Source organism: Triturus cristatus, chromosome 6 (assembly GCF_964204655.1).
Source record: "Triturus cristatus chromosome 6, aTriCri1.1, whole genome shotgun sequence".
NCBI classification, from domain to species: domain Eukaryota; kingdom Metazoa; phylum Chordata; class Amphibia; order Caudata; family Salamandridae; genus Triturus; species Triturus cristatus.
The window spans coordinates 331,787,791-331,802,427 of NC_140589.1; the positions used below are offsets into that span (position 1 = coordinate 331,787,791).

The window sequence follows — 14,637 nt, forward strand, 5'->3', positions numbered from 1 at the left end:
GGCGGGCTCGCCCCAGACAGTCGTCTCCCACCTCCAGACTACGGCGGATCTCCTGCATTTGCTGGGATTTTCCATCAACGTGCCGAAGTCACACTTGAGTCCCTCTCAGAAGCTCCTCTTCATCGGAGCGGTTCTCGATTCGGCGCAGTTCCGCGTCCATCCACCGGAACAGCAGGTCCGGGATATACAGGCCCTGATTCCCATATTTCGGCCTCTATCCTGGGTTTCGGTCAGGCTAGTGTTGCGGCTTCTGGGGCTGATGGCCTCCTGCATCCTACTAGTGCATCACGCCAGGCGGCGCATGCGGGCTCTGCAGTGGGACCTGAAGTTTCAGTGGGCCCAGCATCACGGCAACCTTTCCGACCATGTCTTGATCTCGGAGGGCACTGCACAGCAGTTGCAGTGGTGGCTCACGGACCGCGATTGGGTCAAGGGCAAGAGCCTCTCCCTTCCCCAACCGGAGCATGTCGTAGTGACGGATGCGTCCCTCCTGGGATGGGGCGGCCATATGGGAGAGGCGGAGATCAGAGGCCTCTGGTCTCCGGCGGAGTCTCGTCTCCACATCAACCTGTTGGAGTTGAGAGCGATCCGACTTGCACTGAAAGTCTTCCTTTCCTCTGTCAGGGGAAGGGTCATTCAGGTGTTCACGGACAACACCACCGCCATGTGGTATTGCAACAAACAGGGCGGGGTGGGGTCGTGGACCCTTTGTCAGGAGGCTCTGCGCCTCTGGACATGGCTGGAACACCAGGGCGTCACCCTAGTGGTTCAACATCTGGCGGGCTCTCTGAACGCCAGAGCAGACGAACTCAGCCGCCGGTGCATGATGGATCACGAATGGCGTCTGAACTCCGAAGTGGCGCAAGGTCTCTTTCAGCAGTGGGGAGAGCCTTGGTTAGATCTATTCGCCACCGAAGAGAACGCGCAATGTCAGCAGTTCTGCGCGTTGGAATTTCCAAGGCGGCACTCGCTCGGCGACGCTTTCCGTCACGAGTGGAGTTGCGGTCTGTTGTACGCCTTTCCGCCTATACCACTTCTGCCCAGAGTGCTGAAGAAGATCAGGCACGACCGGGCCCAAGTCATCTTGGTGGCTCCGGATTGGGCACGAAGGTACTGGTATCCTGAGCTACTCAGTATGTTGACCGATCCTCTGATACGTCTGCCCCTTCGGGAGGATCTTCTGTCGCAGCAGCAGGGGACGGTCCTCCACCCGAACCTGTCCAGCCTCCACCTCCATGCGTGGAGATTGAGCGGCGGCAGTTGAGGCCATTTGACTTGCCTCCTGAAGTCTGTGATATCATTCTGGCAGCCAGGCGTCCCTCCACAAAGACGGTATATGCCTGCCGGTGGAACAAATTTGTGGCATGGTGCATAGCAAAGGCTGTGGATCCCCTTTCCACCCCTCTTTCTGTGGTTCTCCTCTTTCTTCTTTCTTTGGCCCGGCAGGGCTCTGCCCTGGGCACCCTGAAAGGTTATCTTGCTGCCATCTCTGCCTTCTTGCGGCTTCCTGATCAGCCTTCTCTTTTCAAGTCCCCTGTTGTTACACGCTTTCTAAAAGGCATTACTCACACGTTCCCTCCTGTCCCTTTTGTAATGCCTCAGTGGGACTTGAATCTTGTTCTCACATTTCTAATGTGTGCTCCCTTTGAGTCTCTTCATAATTGTCCTCTTCGTCTGCTGACGCTTAAGACTGCTTTCCTGGTAGCCATCACCTCGGCTAGACGGGTGAGTGAGCTCCAGGCGTTATCTTCAAAGCCTCCCTTTCTCTCTGTTCATCCAGACAAGGTTGTCCTTCGGCCTCGTCCCTCCTTTCTTCCGAAAGTGGTGACTCCATTTCATCTTGGGCAGTCTGTCACCTTGCCCACCTTCTTTCCGCCTCCGCATCCTTCCAAAGAGGAAGAGAGGCTCCACCGTCTGGACCCAAAACGTGCGCTCTCCTTTTATTTAGACCGCACATAGCAGTTCCGGGTGGACGACCAACTTTTCGTTGGATACGTGGGTGCTAAGAAGGGGAAAGCTGTGCACAAACGGACCATCTCTCGGTGGGTCGTTTTGTGCATCAAAATTTGTTACTCCTTGGCAAAAAAGGACCCTCCTGTTGGGCTGCGCGCCCATTCTACTCGGGCCACAGCGGCTACTACTGCTTTGGGACGGGGTGTCCCTTTGCAGGACATCTGTCAGGCGGCGACGTGGGCTTCGCTACACACGTTTGCCAGGCATTATTGCCTTGACAGCCAAGTCCGGAGGGATGGCTTCTTTGGCCGTTCTGTCCTCCAGGACTTTCTGGTGTGATCTTGGTTCGCAGACCCACCACCGGGGATGGTATTGCTTGGGTATCTATTCTAAGGTGAGGAATCTAACTAACGTGTTTCTTTCAGATGAACAAGTTACTTACCTTCGGTAACGATGTATCTGTAAGAAACATTAGTTAGTTAGATTCCTCACTGACCCACCCATCCTCCCCGTTCTGCGAACTGACATCTAGGGTTAAGGTTATCCTTTTCAGGCCCCTAGATTTTATTTTTGGCACCAGTGTCGGTCTTTGCATGGCTCTGCGTTCCTGGCGCGGAAAGCTATGTACAAGAACTGACGTCAGCGCGCGAGGGCGGCGTCTAAGTACTCCGACGACGTCATTCCGGCGCACGACGCCGACGACGGACGCGGAACCGTAGACGACGCCTAGCGACGCGCAAGGGGTATTGCTGACGAAAAATCTTCCGGATCCAGTCTGACGCCTGGGGATATTCTAAGGTGAGGAATCTAACTAACTAATGTTTCTTACAGATACATCGTTACCGAAGGTAAGTAACTTGTTCTTCACAGTTCCAACCCAATCAACAATTGACAGTAAGAACTGTCATGCGCCTATTAGGAATGAATGCCTCATGCATCACCATAGTCCCTCATGCACAGTTATACATTCGTCAGCTGCAGGAATGTCTAGCACAGCAATGGTCTCAGTCCCAGGGTCAGTTAGAGGAGCTGGTGTTGTTAGCTAGCCGCACTCATTGCTGTCTGCAGTGGTGAAATTCAAACAACCTGTTAAAAGGGGGGTCCTTTCCTTGTGCTTCATCCCCCCCCCCCCCCAATCCTGGCAATGGGCGCATCACTCACAGGCTTAAACAATCTGAAAGTCCGGGATCTCTGGAATACCAAACACATCACATCAGCTATCTAGAGCTTCAAGCTGTTTGCCTAGCATTGAAAGCCTACCTACCTCACCTATTAGGCAAAGTTGTCTTAGTCTGGACAGACAATATGGCAAACATGTACTATATACAAAAATAGGGGGACACAGCTATCGTGACTATTTCAGACCATTTGGCGTTGGGCTCTACATCACAACATTAATCTCCCAGGAACAGACAAAGATTTTGCCGACCTCCTTAGCAGGATGTGGCAACAAGTCCACGAGTGAGAACTCCACTCCAAAGTCCTCTTCCCTTACTCCCACAAGTGGGGGTTTCCACAAATAGATCGGTTTGCAACTGCAGACCACACAAAATGCCCATACTTCCCCTCCAAGCTCCCAAACCCACTATCCCGGGGGAGTGCTGTGTAGATGAATTGATCGGGAATATTTGCCTATGCTTTTCCGCCTCTCCCTCTTCTTTCGTTTCTAGTTCAGTAGGTCAGGGAAACATCAATCACACTCATACTAGTAGCCCCCACATGGGCCCGACAGCCCTGATTCACAATACTACTCAAACTCGCGGTTGTTCCACACAAGAAGCTTCCCCTCTATCCGGACCTTTTCACTCACAACCATGGAGAAATCAGACACCCAAATCCAAGGGAACTCAACCTAGCGATTTGGCTCCTGAGGTCATAAAATTTGGTTATCTGAATCTCCCACCAGAATGTGTGATCATTGTCATAAGCCTACTACTAGAGCATGCTATGCAGCCAAATGGAAAAGATTTGCCAGCTACTAATATACTAACACTATCAATCCATTTAATGCTACAACACAAACATTGTTTGTTACCTTCTACATTTATAATTCTCTGGCCTTACATTCACCTCCATAAGATAACATCTCGCTGCCACTTGTCTACAAAATAGGCAGAGTACAATAACTGGTACTTAGTTTAAAGTGCCAGTTATCAAAGCTTTTATGGAAGGCCTTAAGAGAGTGATTCCACCTAAAGTTCCACCTGAAGCTACCTAGAATCTTAATATTGTTCTCACAAGACTTATGGGTTCACCATTTGAACCACTACATAATTTTGGGATGTTAAGCATGCTAATTATGATCATTTTAACACATTTTTTAATGTATTACATATCGCAAAGTGTATTTTTATTGTATTTGAAAGCACTTTAATAAAATCAAACCTTTAATCTAGGTGTTGAAAGTATTATTGCATTAAACAGTCAGTTGGATCAGAGAATAACCTTCAAGCACTATGTTAACCCTGCTCGTCTCACCCTCGCACTTCATGGCCTCTGCCTTCCCTCCATGGTGATCTGTCTCTGCCATTCATATATGTGCTGTTGTATCATCGTGTTTTCTCCTGTATTTATGATTTTGTCTTCAATCAGATGGTGGGACTCAATGTAATAGTTTAAACCGAGCCTTCTGTATCGCCAGTTAAACTGTCATGTTTTGTCTTTGCAGGGATGCTGTTAACCGCCAACGAGGCGCCAAAAATGAATATCTATTACATACCTGTGAGTCTTCCATATTATTTGTGTTATCGTTTTGATTTATTGAGATTGTTGTTTTGAAATATTTTTGTAAACTGGATTAAAATAATATCGATTTTGTGGTCTAATTAAGGATTTGAATCACGGAAAGGGGTCAGTTCCTCTATGCAGCAGAGGTACTACAGGTCACTATCTGCCTACTGTATTAGTCGCTGGGGGATCTAATTTTCAGATCGTAATGCCCTCACACACCTGTTAGGGTGTCATGCTTCATCATAGGGCGCTCCTCGTCAGACCGGCGCTGCAATGTCTGACGGACCTGGTGGCATCTTTAGCGGAGTTCTTTTGATCTGAGATCGCCGTATGTGACATACGGCGATCTCCGATCAAAAGAAGCGCCCTATGATGAAGCATGACACCCGAACAGGTGTGTGAGGGCATTACGATCTGAAAAATAGACCCCTTTCCGTGATTCAGATGCACACCTGTAGGAGCACAGGCACAGGACCTCTTTAAACAACGAGCTCTTCTGTCCCCCCCTTTGATTATACCCTAATTAAGGATTTGTCAGGAGGAAATGCTTTCAAAGCTCTGGTTCTTAACTCTCAATCCAAAAAGAGACGTTGATTTAAAAAAATAAGATTGCTGTTATGTTTGTTTTAATGAATTGATCAATGTTGCTTGCTATTGTTACTGTTGTTGTTAATTAACACCTGCACGGTGCATAATCTGCCATTATTCCAAGCCTTTTGGAGACATAGGAAAAGAGCAATGGTTGTGGCAGTCAGCGTTACGATTGGTTGAAAGTGTCAACTGTTATAGGCTTAGTCTGAAGGTAAGCTCTTACACTGCAAAATCGTTCTGTAGGGACACCGTTAGAAAAAGCTAATGTTTCACAGGAGCATTTTCACACCGTATCCTTCTGCAGTAAGCTATGTGCTTTTCAGTGGTGGAATTATTTGTGTCTTGTTATAAAGGTTTATTACATAGGCCCGTTTAAAGCAGGGAAACCAAAACAGGAAAATGATTTAACAGAAGAGCAGATGGAAAGATTTTGAAAATATATTTGTAGCAGGTTTGCTTATTTTTCTGTTCATTTGAAGGAAACGCACAAGAGTAAAATTGTCAAGATTCTAAATGCAAAATGCATGCTGTAGTGTAGTAGAACATTAAACGTGGTTGCAATCATTAACCCTTCACTTTTTTCAGAACATGGAGAACTTAAAAAGCAGAAAACACTTTATATTTCATGAGCTCTTTTTCAAATATAAATTGTAACAGCATGTCAGAAAAAGAAAGATTAAAATTCTTTGAAAGCAGTAAAATAACAAGCATTGGCAAAAACCAATCAGTACCGGCAATGTGAGAGCTTTGGCTTTGTCAATTTCAAGGTCTATTAGCCATGTTATGCAGCAGCCTGGAATACAAAGTGACATTTATAGTTTTCTCTTAATATATATTGGGTAAATTGCTGTTAAATATTCAATTTAGCAACTATTATGTACATGCAATTACAATATAATACAACACATTGCCAGGAGGCCTCCAAATACAGTACTTCCCCCACCCTGGAAACTCCCAGGCCCAAGAGTTTGGATTTGCCCAATAATCTTCCTCCAAGGAGCTCCACCCGCATATCTGATTAAAGAACAGTGAAGAATGGTTTAATTCAGGGGTCTCCAACCTTTTCTGTAGTGAGCGTTACTTCTGATCAGTGAAAATCATTGTGAGCTACTGAAGGCTAAGCAGCTTGGGCATTGCTACCAGACACCCTTAGTCTCAGATTTATTGACTTTAAGCATAATGCCCATAGAACCAGATTTTATGGTTTGAACAAAATTCTTTGACTAGGGGCACTATGACAGGACATGTGTATCAGTGAGAGTGTGGTCTGTGGGGATGTATGAATATGTGTGCATATGAATGGGATAAATGTGTATGGGTGACTGAGAGCCTATGTTGTATATACTTGTGGCACTGGAATATCTTTCGTCATATGTATCACCGTTACATATATAATACAAACATAGAACCATTTTTAAAATGGGGAAAAAATGAAAGTCTAGAAGACCTTCTGCAAAAATGTTCATGTTATGGAATATTTTCCTATACTTTACATTTCCCCCACTTAAAATAATGGGTGTAATTTTCATTTATAGATATAGCACTGTGTCTACCAGCCACTGGGACCAAGATTCCTGCTGTGTGTAAAGGCTACACTTTAAAATGGGAGAAAATTAAACTGAGGAGTTAACTTTGTTTATATGGATTCCATAAAACTTCTCATTTAAATTTAATCCCATTTCCACGGGTCACATTTACAAACACCAGGCATCTTGCTCCCAGTGGCCTGTGGACAAGGTGCCATATTTATAACAAAATAATACAACCATTTGTTTAAATAGGATGAATTTAAAGTGAAGAAACATGCTTCATAAAACATTGAGGCTTAATTGAAAATCGCGAAAAACATGAAGACTTAAAGGCATATGTATCAAGCCCTTTTCCCGTTCGCAAACGGGCCGATTCTCAAAATCGGCCAGTTTGTGAACGGGAAAATGCCTTTTGAGATGTATCATCCCAAAAGGGCATTGCAAATTAGAGAATCACAAAATTTGCGATTCCCTATTTTGCGATTGCATTTAAGGAATCGTAAATTGCGATTCCTTAAATGCGATGTAGAAAGCACCTAAGTTGTGTGAATTTGGCATAAGGAATCGCAAATTACCACCAATTTACAGGTGGTGGTAATTCGCGTTTTCTTTGAAAAAAGCACTTTTTTGCTTTTTTCAAAGTGCCATGTGGCACACATACATGCACATTTCAGGGGTGCAACAGGGTGTCCTTTTGGAACCCTTGCACCCTTGAAATTGTGTGCGCAGTTTGCGAGTACCTATTGGGTATACACAATTTGCGCACGCAATTTTCATTCATTCCTATGGGCCTCTTGTCCCATAGGAATGGATGGGAAGGGATTCCTTAATTGCGACTCGCAATTAGCGACTCGCAATTAAGGAATATAAGGGAATCGCAAAAAATGTGCAATTGTTTTTTTTATAAATAAATCTCGTTTTGCGATTCTCTAAAAATTGCTATTTGGAAATCGCAAAACCTTACATTGATACATATGCCCCATGATTTTTTAAAGAAATATTTTTCTTTACTTTAAATTTCCCACATTTAAAAAAGAGGACTGTATTTTTCAGTTATAATTATGGCAAAGTGTCTACTGGCCTTTGGGAGCAAGAGGCCTGCTGTTTGTAAATGCAACACTTTGAAATGGAAGAAAATTAAAATGAAGATTGAACTTAGTTATTAAAGTAACTTTTCATTTTCTATCATTTAAAAGCATTAAGAAGTATCCTTTTGTTCTCACAATCCAATATTGAGTTGACAAGTCCTTATTTAAGAGTTAAATAACTTAGTGCTTCAGTTTTTCCCTTCTTTTCTCTGGGTCATACATGTGACTTAAGCACTGCTCATTATCATGCTGTGCTATCTGCAGCCTGAAGATTTAATGTAAAACACAGCCTTCCCTTATTTTTAAAAGAAGAATTTTTTTAAATGAACTTAAAAGGCTGTGAACTACTTTGAAGGTGTCAATGAGCTACTGGTGCTCGCAGTCGACTGGTTGGAGACACCTGGTTTAAGGGGTCTGCTGTAGGCAAATATGCTACATTTTGGCGTCTCACTAATGACTGTTTGAAAACAGATATATACCCTGAAAGGAGGAGAATTTCAACTTCAGACAATTATATTTAATGATAGACACAAGTAAATTTTTCAAATCAATTAGTAAGGAAAAAAAACATTGCCCGACTGTAAAATGACTGGTTTGTAATGTGGCATGTTCCATTGCATCAGGTAACCTGGAGAAGGCTGCTGAGCTCGTTCTGGCATCGGAAGATCTTGGGTGAGCAATGCACCTGTATCAGCGGATGTATATACGTCCCTATGTGCATTGGTCAAAGTCACATCCTGTTATTATGAAACGAAAAAAAGCAGCATTTCCTGTTCAGCTCAAGTGATCCTAAAATGTTTTTAGCTAAATCAATAAAGACAATAAGAGTGTAAAATGGTAGGGGCAGACATGATGAGAGGAGTGGCAAATGGTTGATACGTAAAAAACAAGGAGGGGCAGACAGCGATCAGGAAGGTGGCGGGGGACAGGTCAAAAAGCAAAGCGGGAGAGGGTTGAGGGACAGCAAATGTAAAATGACAGTTGTTCGTAATGCCACGTGTTCCATTAGAGCATCGTTACCTCTGCTGCGCACATGATAAATTATGCACAAGGGCGATTTCATCATCATCATCAAAATACTTTATTTCGGTTCTTTTATAGACCATAAAAGTACATATACAATATAAAATACATATCACACATAAAAACACAATTCAAGTAAAGTGCCAAATAGCGAATAGTTGTAGTTTTAGAAATTCCTTCATTTGGAGGATACAGTCACTGTGCAAGAGTTGTAGATACATTAGTGCCGGTCTGATTTGAATAAAATCAAGTTTTTTAAAAAAGATTCACCAGATAGCGCTTACGGGGGAACTCATAGAACTTACATAAAAATATAAAATGCAGAAAATCCTGCGGAGACTTTCCGTTGCAGCCGCAGGGTGCTGCCAGTTTATTAAAAATATCTGTTTTTGGTCTAATCAGCAGGTGATGAAAAAGGTTCAGCCTAAACCTTGTCATCAAAAAATTTTCATGTGTGGTCAATGAGCCAGATAGGTACGGTTCTATAGTTTCACAAGTTTTCAGCATGGCAAATTTCCTCACGCTTTGTTTCTGGAGCTCCACGCCTTCCCTCCGGAACTTCCTATCCATAAGGAAGGCCCGTTTAATGAGCTCCAGATCCCCCTGTACAATTTTGTTCGGGTGTTCGAACAGTTCTAGTCGACCTAGCCTAGAAAAATTAGATTTCAGGTATTTGATCCAAGGAGTACACTATACCTTATCCCGGCCCAGAAAATCCCTCATGATCAAATGCGTTAATGGTATGTCCTGATTTAACCATAATTTAAGCCAACAGGTCAAGGGACGTAAGGAGAACAAATCACTTAAATATTGCGCCCCTAGCTCTTCATGCAAAGCAAAGTTAGATGTGCCTATAGCGACACATAAGAGGCGCTTTAAAAAAGAATTCTCTGCAATTTGCAGATGCTCACCGTCAACATATCCCCAAATTTCGCTGCCATAAATTACAGCTGCCACTGACTTAGCATTATACAGTTTAAGCATGGCACAAATGGGTTTTTTCCCAATTTTGGCAGCAAAGTTAAAAATTGAGGTGTTTGCTCTTACAAATTCTCTTTTCTTTTTTACAAGATGAGGGGCCCAGTTAAGTTTAGTGTCAAAGAAATCCCCGAGATAGAAGAATAATTTTGTTAACGGAATTATAGCTTCATCAATTTTAAATGTGAAAGTCCTCCTTGGTTGCAGTCCTACTTGCATGACAAATGATTTAGAGTTATTAACCATAAGATCTCTATCTGTCATAAATAGTTTAAAAGCATCTAGGAGAGATTGAAGGCCCTTCTCCGTTCTCGAGATTAGAACGGCATCATCTGCATACAATAAGATAGGAATTCCCCGCCTGCCGACTCTGGGATAGTCAGCTGGAACATTCTGTAATACGCTGTCTAGCTCGTTAATATAAAAATTAAAAAGAATGGGGGCCATAATGCATCCCTGGCGTACACCTCTTCTAATTTTAAAATTATTTGAGACACACAGTTCTTGAGAATATCTCACATTAGCTCTGGTATTGTTGTGTAGGTCGGCCCAAAAATCGACCACCCCGCTATCCACCCCCTTCTCCCTCATGGCCTGCCACAGCTTTCCCCTGTTTACACAGTCGAAAGCTGAGGACAGATCCATGAAGGCGAGGTGGATGGTGCCCTTCTGTACTACAGTGTACTTGCTTAAATTTAGAAAAAGATTAAGACACTGAGTTATTGTGGAACGACCTCTACAGAATCCATACTGTGAGATGGACATAATATTATTCCCCTCCGCCCAGTCAGAAAGTCGCTGCAACAGAATTCTGCCAACAATTTTGACCATAGAATCTATTAATGAAATAGGTCTATAGCAATGTGGGCTGCCTTTGTCCCCCTTCTTAAAAACCGGGACAATTGTAGAAACACCCCAGGATTGTGGACACCTATCTATCACAGCAGCATTAAAACCAGATTCTAGTATGTGAGCCCAAAAATTAGGCTCAGACTTATACAAGTCCGGAGGGATCCCATCAGGTCCTGTTGCCTTACCGGCTGTTAGCCCCACAATACCCTCGATAACTTCACCTCGGTTAAAGGTGATTATTTCACCCCTAACTGGAGTGGCAGAACTAGAAGGCTCGATTACCGAGCTACAGTACAATTTCTCATAATGTGCCTCCCAGGCCTCCTTAGAAATATGACATTCCAGGCCATCACTCGGCTCCTGAGCCAAAAAAGGTTTCCTCATTACTGCCCAGAATCTAGAGCTACACTGCAGAATAGAAGGGTCAAGTATCTCCCGCCATGCCTCTTCCCTAAGAAAGTCCTTATGTCGGGCAATAGCGGTTTTATATATCTTTCGACATGCCTGGACTTCTGCCTTTATCCTAGGTTTAGCTGCCAGGGCTGTTTTTAAATTTCTAGCACCTTTAGAACAATCGTGATTAAACCATTTAGGTCCCCTGGACTCCAGCTTCTTTGCTGGAGCTGACAACAGCTTTGAGACCTTAACCGATAAGCTTTGAAAGGCATTAAGGACGTTTTGTGGCTGCACACCGTCTTGTATACAAACCATGATTTCATCTGCACATGCAGCTTTAATCTCATGGGACAGTAAATCTGGGGTGATTTTAGACCATTTTAAACAATGTCTTCCATCTATCGTACTCACCCTACCTGGACAAGTATTCATGCCTTCTTTTACTAACCATGGTCCCCTCATATATATAGTGAGGGGGTTATGATCACTGAACTCGCTGGCTTCAATGGTAAAGGAATCCACAAATGACTGCATTAATAATGATATTAATACAAAATCGATGAAGGTACCCCTCCCGTGCCCCTTAAAGGTCGGTATCTCGAAACACATATTGGGGTCAGTCATAGCCATTGTTACCATTAAGTCCAGGTCATTAAGCATATCATTTAAATGTTCCCCCTCATTTGTATGTTCAAAGTGAAAATCAGCAGATCGAGGGCAATTTAAGTCTGTAATACTTTTAAAAAGAGGATCCTTACAGGGATGAACGTTAAAATCCCCCATGATCAGAAGGTTATGAACACAATCCTTCATGGAGTTACTGACAAAAACATTCAATGCAGCTATCTGACTGTGAGCTAGGCAAGGATTAAAAGCATTATAATAATTAACCAGACTGGCCAAACAGTTTTCCCCTATTAAGGCTAAACCAATGACACCAGTACTACTTGTTGCGATTCTACGTACTTTACAGGATAGTGCAACCGAAATAAATGTAACCATGCCCCCTTTGGGCCTGCCCCTTGCTGTTGCTATAGCTGGCACATAGTAAGCCTTATTCCCTTCTAGAAAATGATTACAATCAGTAGACCACGTCTCCTGCAAGCAGATGATTTGGTACTGCTTAATGAACCTAATCCAGTTGCAGTCCTCCATCTTAGCACCCAAACCCGCAATGTTCCACGAAATAACATTGTTTTGACTACTTTTTGACCAGATTGGCTCAACACGACCCATACTCCCATTTATCTGACCCACCAGTTCCTCGCGTTAATCACAAGATTCTAAGCCTGAAAGGGTGTAAAATCTATTATGTGTTACAATATTGAACCCTGGCCCACACTGTTTATCAGCATTGGACAGATATGCGCCATTAGAGAACGGTGGCTGAATAGGAGTGGAGGGTCGAGAGCGCCAGAGAACGGCGGGGCTTTAATCAAGTTGGTATAAAAATAACCAAGGGGACGTACACTTCTACCATTTGCATAGTGGATTAAGGCGGTCGCTCTTAATAAAACTGTGGCAACATGCCGTGGATACATAAAATTGACTATAATACAGTCACCAGCTATTGATTTCCTAGATGTACCAATCCAGCTCACCCTCCTAGTTGACAGTATTTGGTCAGCAAGTATAACTGGAAACCCACAGTTTTTGTGCAACCATGATACAGTTCTAATTTTTAGTGAATCATGGGATTCCTCAGTTACCTGATGAGAGAGGCGCTCAATGGGGGGAACATTTATAAGAACAGCCACATAAGGTGCACAGTCGGGAGGAAGGTAAACATGGCAGTTTTTCTTTACATGCGTGAGAGCGGACGGTCCCTCAGAAACTGCTATGGCCTTTTTATGCTGAGTAGATATGGAAGTAGACTCTGGCGGGACTAACTCAATTACAGATATTGGTTGAGTAGATTGCTGTGAATGTACTCTTCCAGAGCCCTGCCCCTCAGCTTCTAAACTCCTGTCCGCTACCTTAAATCTTTCTTCCACTGAGGCCTGGTATGATACTAGAAGCCCACCCAGTCTCTCCACCTCTGGTGCCACCATATCTAGTTTAGAAATCAGGGGTTTCATCAACTCTAAAAATTTAGCCTCTATCTTAGCTTCTATAGAGCGAGTTAAAAAGGCAAATTGCTCCATATTTAAAAAATTGGTACCTGCCATATTTGTGCTTTCCTGGCAATCTATCGTAGCCCCAGTACAATTTGAGGCAGAGTGGCTTTTATCTGCTCTTTTTTTGGAAGTCTTCCCCCCACGTTTAGTTTTTGCCTTTCTACATAGGCGCACTGGCCTAGGGGAAGTTACTGTCTCTTCTACAACTGAATCGTTGCTTATATCAGGTAGGGCATCAATAAAATCAGCATGAACTTGTACTTGTGCTACAACCGTAGAGGTTTCCCTATCACCCCCCCCCCCCAAATATCAGATACCGGCTGGTCCGGAAATGAAAGAGGGACCTCCTTGTGTATAGCAGGATGATTGCCTTTACCTAGTGAAGCCCTGCGCTCGTTATTGATCTGATTTACCTTTTTGACCAAAAAGTTATCCATAGTTCCTAGCCCAGATATAGTTTGATCAGTTTTTGATTTGGCCATGAACCCACGTACCTATATGTCACAAAGCACAACAAAAAAGAAACAATAACAATTCCAGCATACATAAACACTGGCAATTTACTTCTACTAACGGATATCAGGAACTCACTACACTCATCAGTTAGGCCAACAGGTCCATAGTTCGTGGCCCAGCCTCCTCTGGCCTCTGAGGGCCACAGAGGGCCCGCCCTTTGCCCGGGCTTAGCCCAGCACGGTCCGCGCGCGATCCCGCGACGCGGCGTCTGGCGTGCACTTTTATGCGCCTCCGGGCGCGGAAATGGCGTCGGCGGCTATCCTGCCGCTGGGGAGCCTGGGTATTGTAGTCCCCGCCTCCACTCCGCGACCGCAATGAGTGAAGCTGCGGCGGCGGGAACGGGCTGAGGGTTCTGCGGCACGGGAAGAGTAGAGCTCCGTCCTCTGCAGCGATCTCCCCCACAAAGTCCTCCTGGGCGATTTCGACCAAGTCGCGCTTAAAAGATCCTCTCGTCACGCCTGCACACTTTTACCACCAGAAGCACTGCTATAGCAAGAACTTTTTAACTACACTCGAAAGATATGGACAAGGAGAAAATACAAAGCAAAACGATGCACCTTCCCCATTCCAGGATGGCTGTCAATCATGTGCAAGAAAGGAAATCATTCTCTAATATATATCTATCTATCTATCTATCTATCTATCTATCTATCTATCTATCTATCTATCTATCTATCTATCTATCTATCTATCTATCTATCTATCTATCTATCTATCTATCTATCTATCTATCTATCTATCTATCTATCTATCTATCTATCTATCTATCTATCTATCTATCTATCTATCTATCTATCTATCTATCTATCTCCTACTGGCGGTCGCCAGTAGGTAGTTATAGTTAGGACCCCTTTTCCATAGGAA

General features: G+C 43.9%; 1 protein-coding gene across 1 annotated transcript in view; it reads left to right on the forward strand.

The window, feature by feature from the left end:
- Window positions 1-14,637, forward strand: part of NOL10 (nucleolar protein 10) — a 727,799-nt gene that overhangs the window by 372,356 nt on the left and 340,806 nt on the right. The window contains exon 13 of the mRNA XM_085610703.1: window positions 4,622-4,674. Coding sequence (XP_085466829.1) covers window positions 4,622-4,674 — 53 coding nt within the window. The remainder of the gene's footprint in view (window positions 1-4,621; window positions 4,675-14,637) is intronic.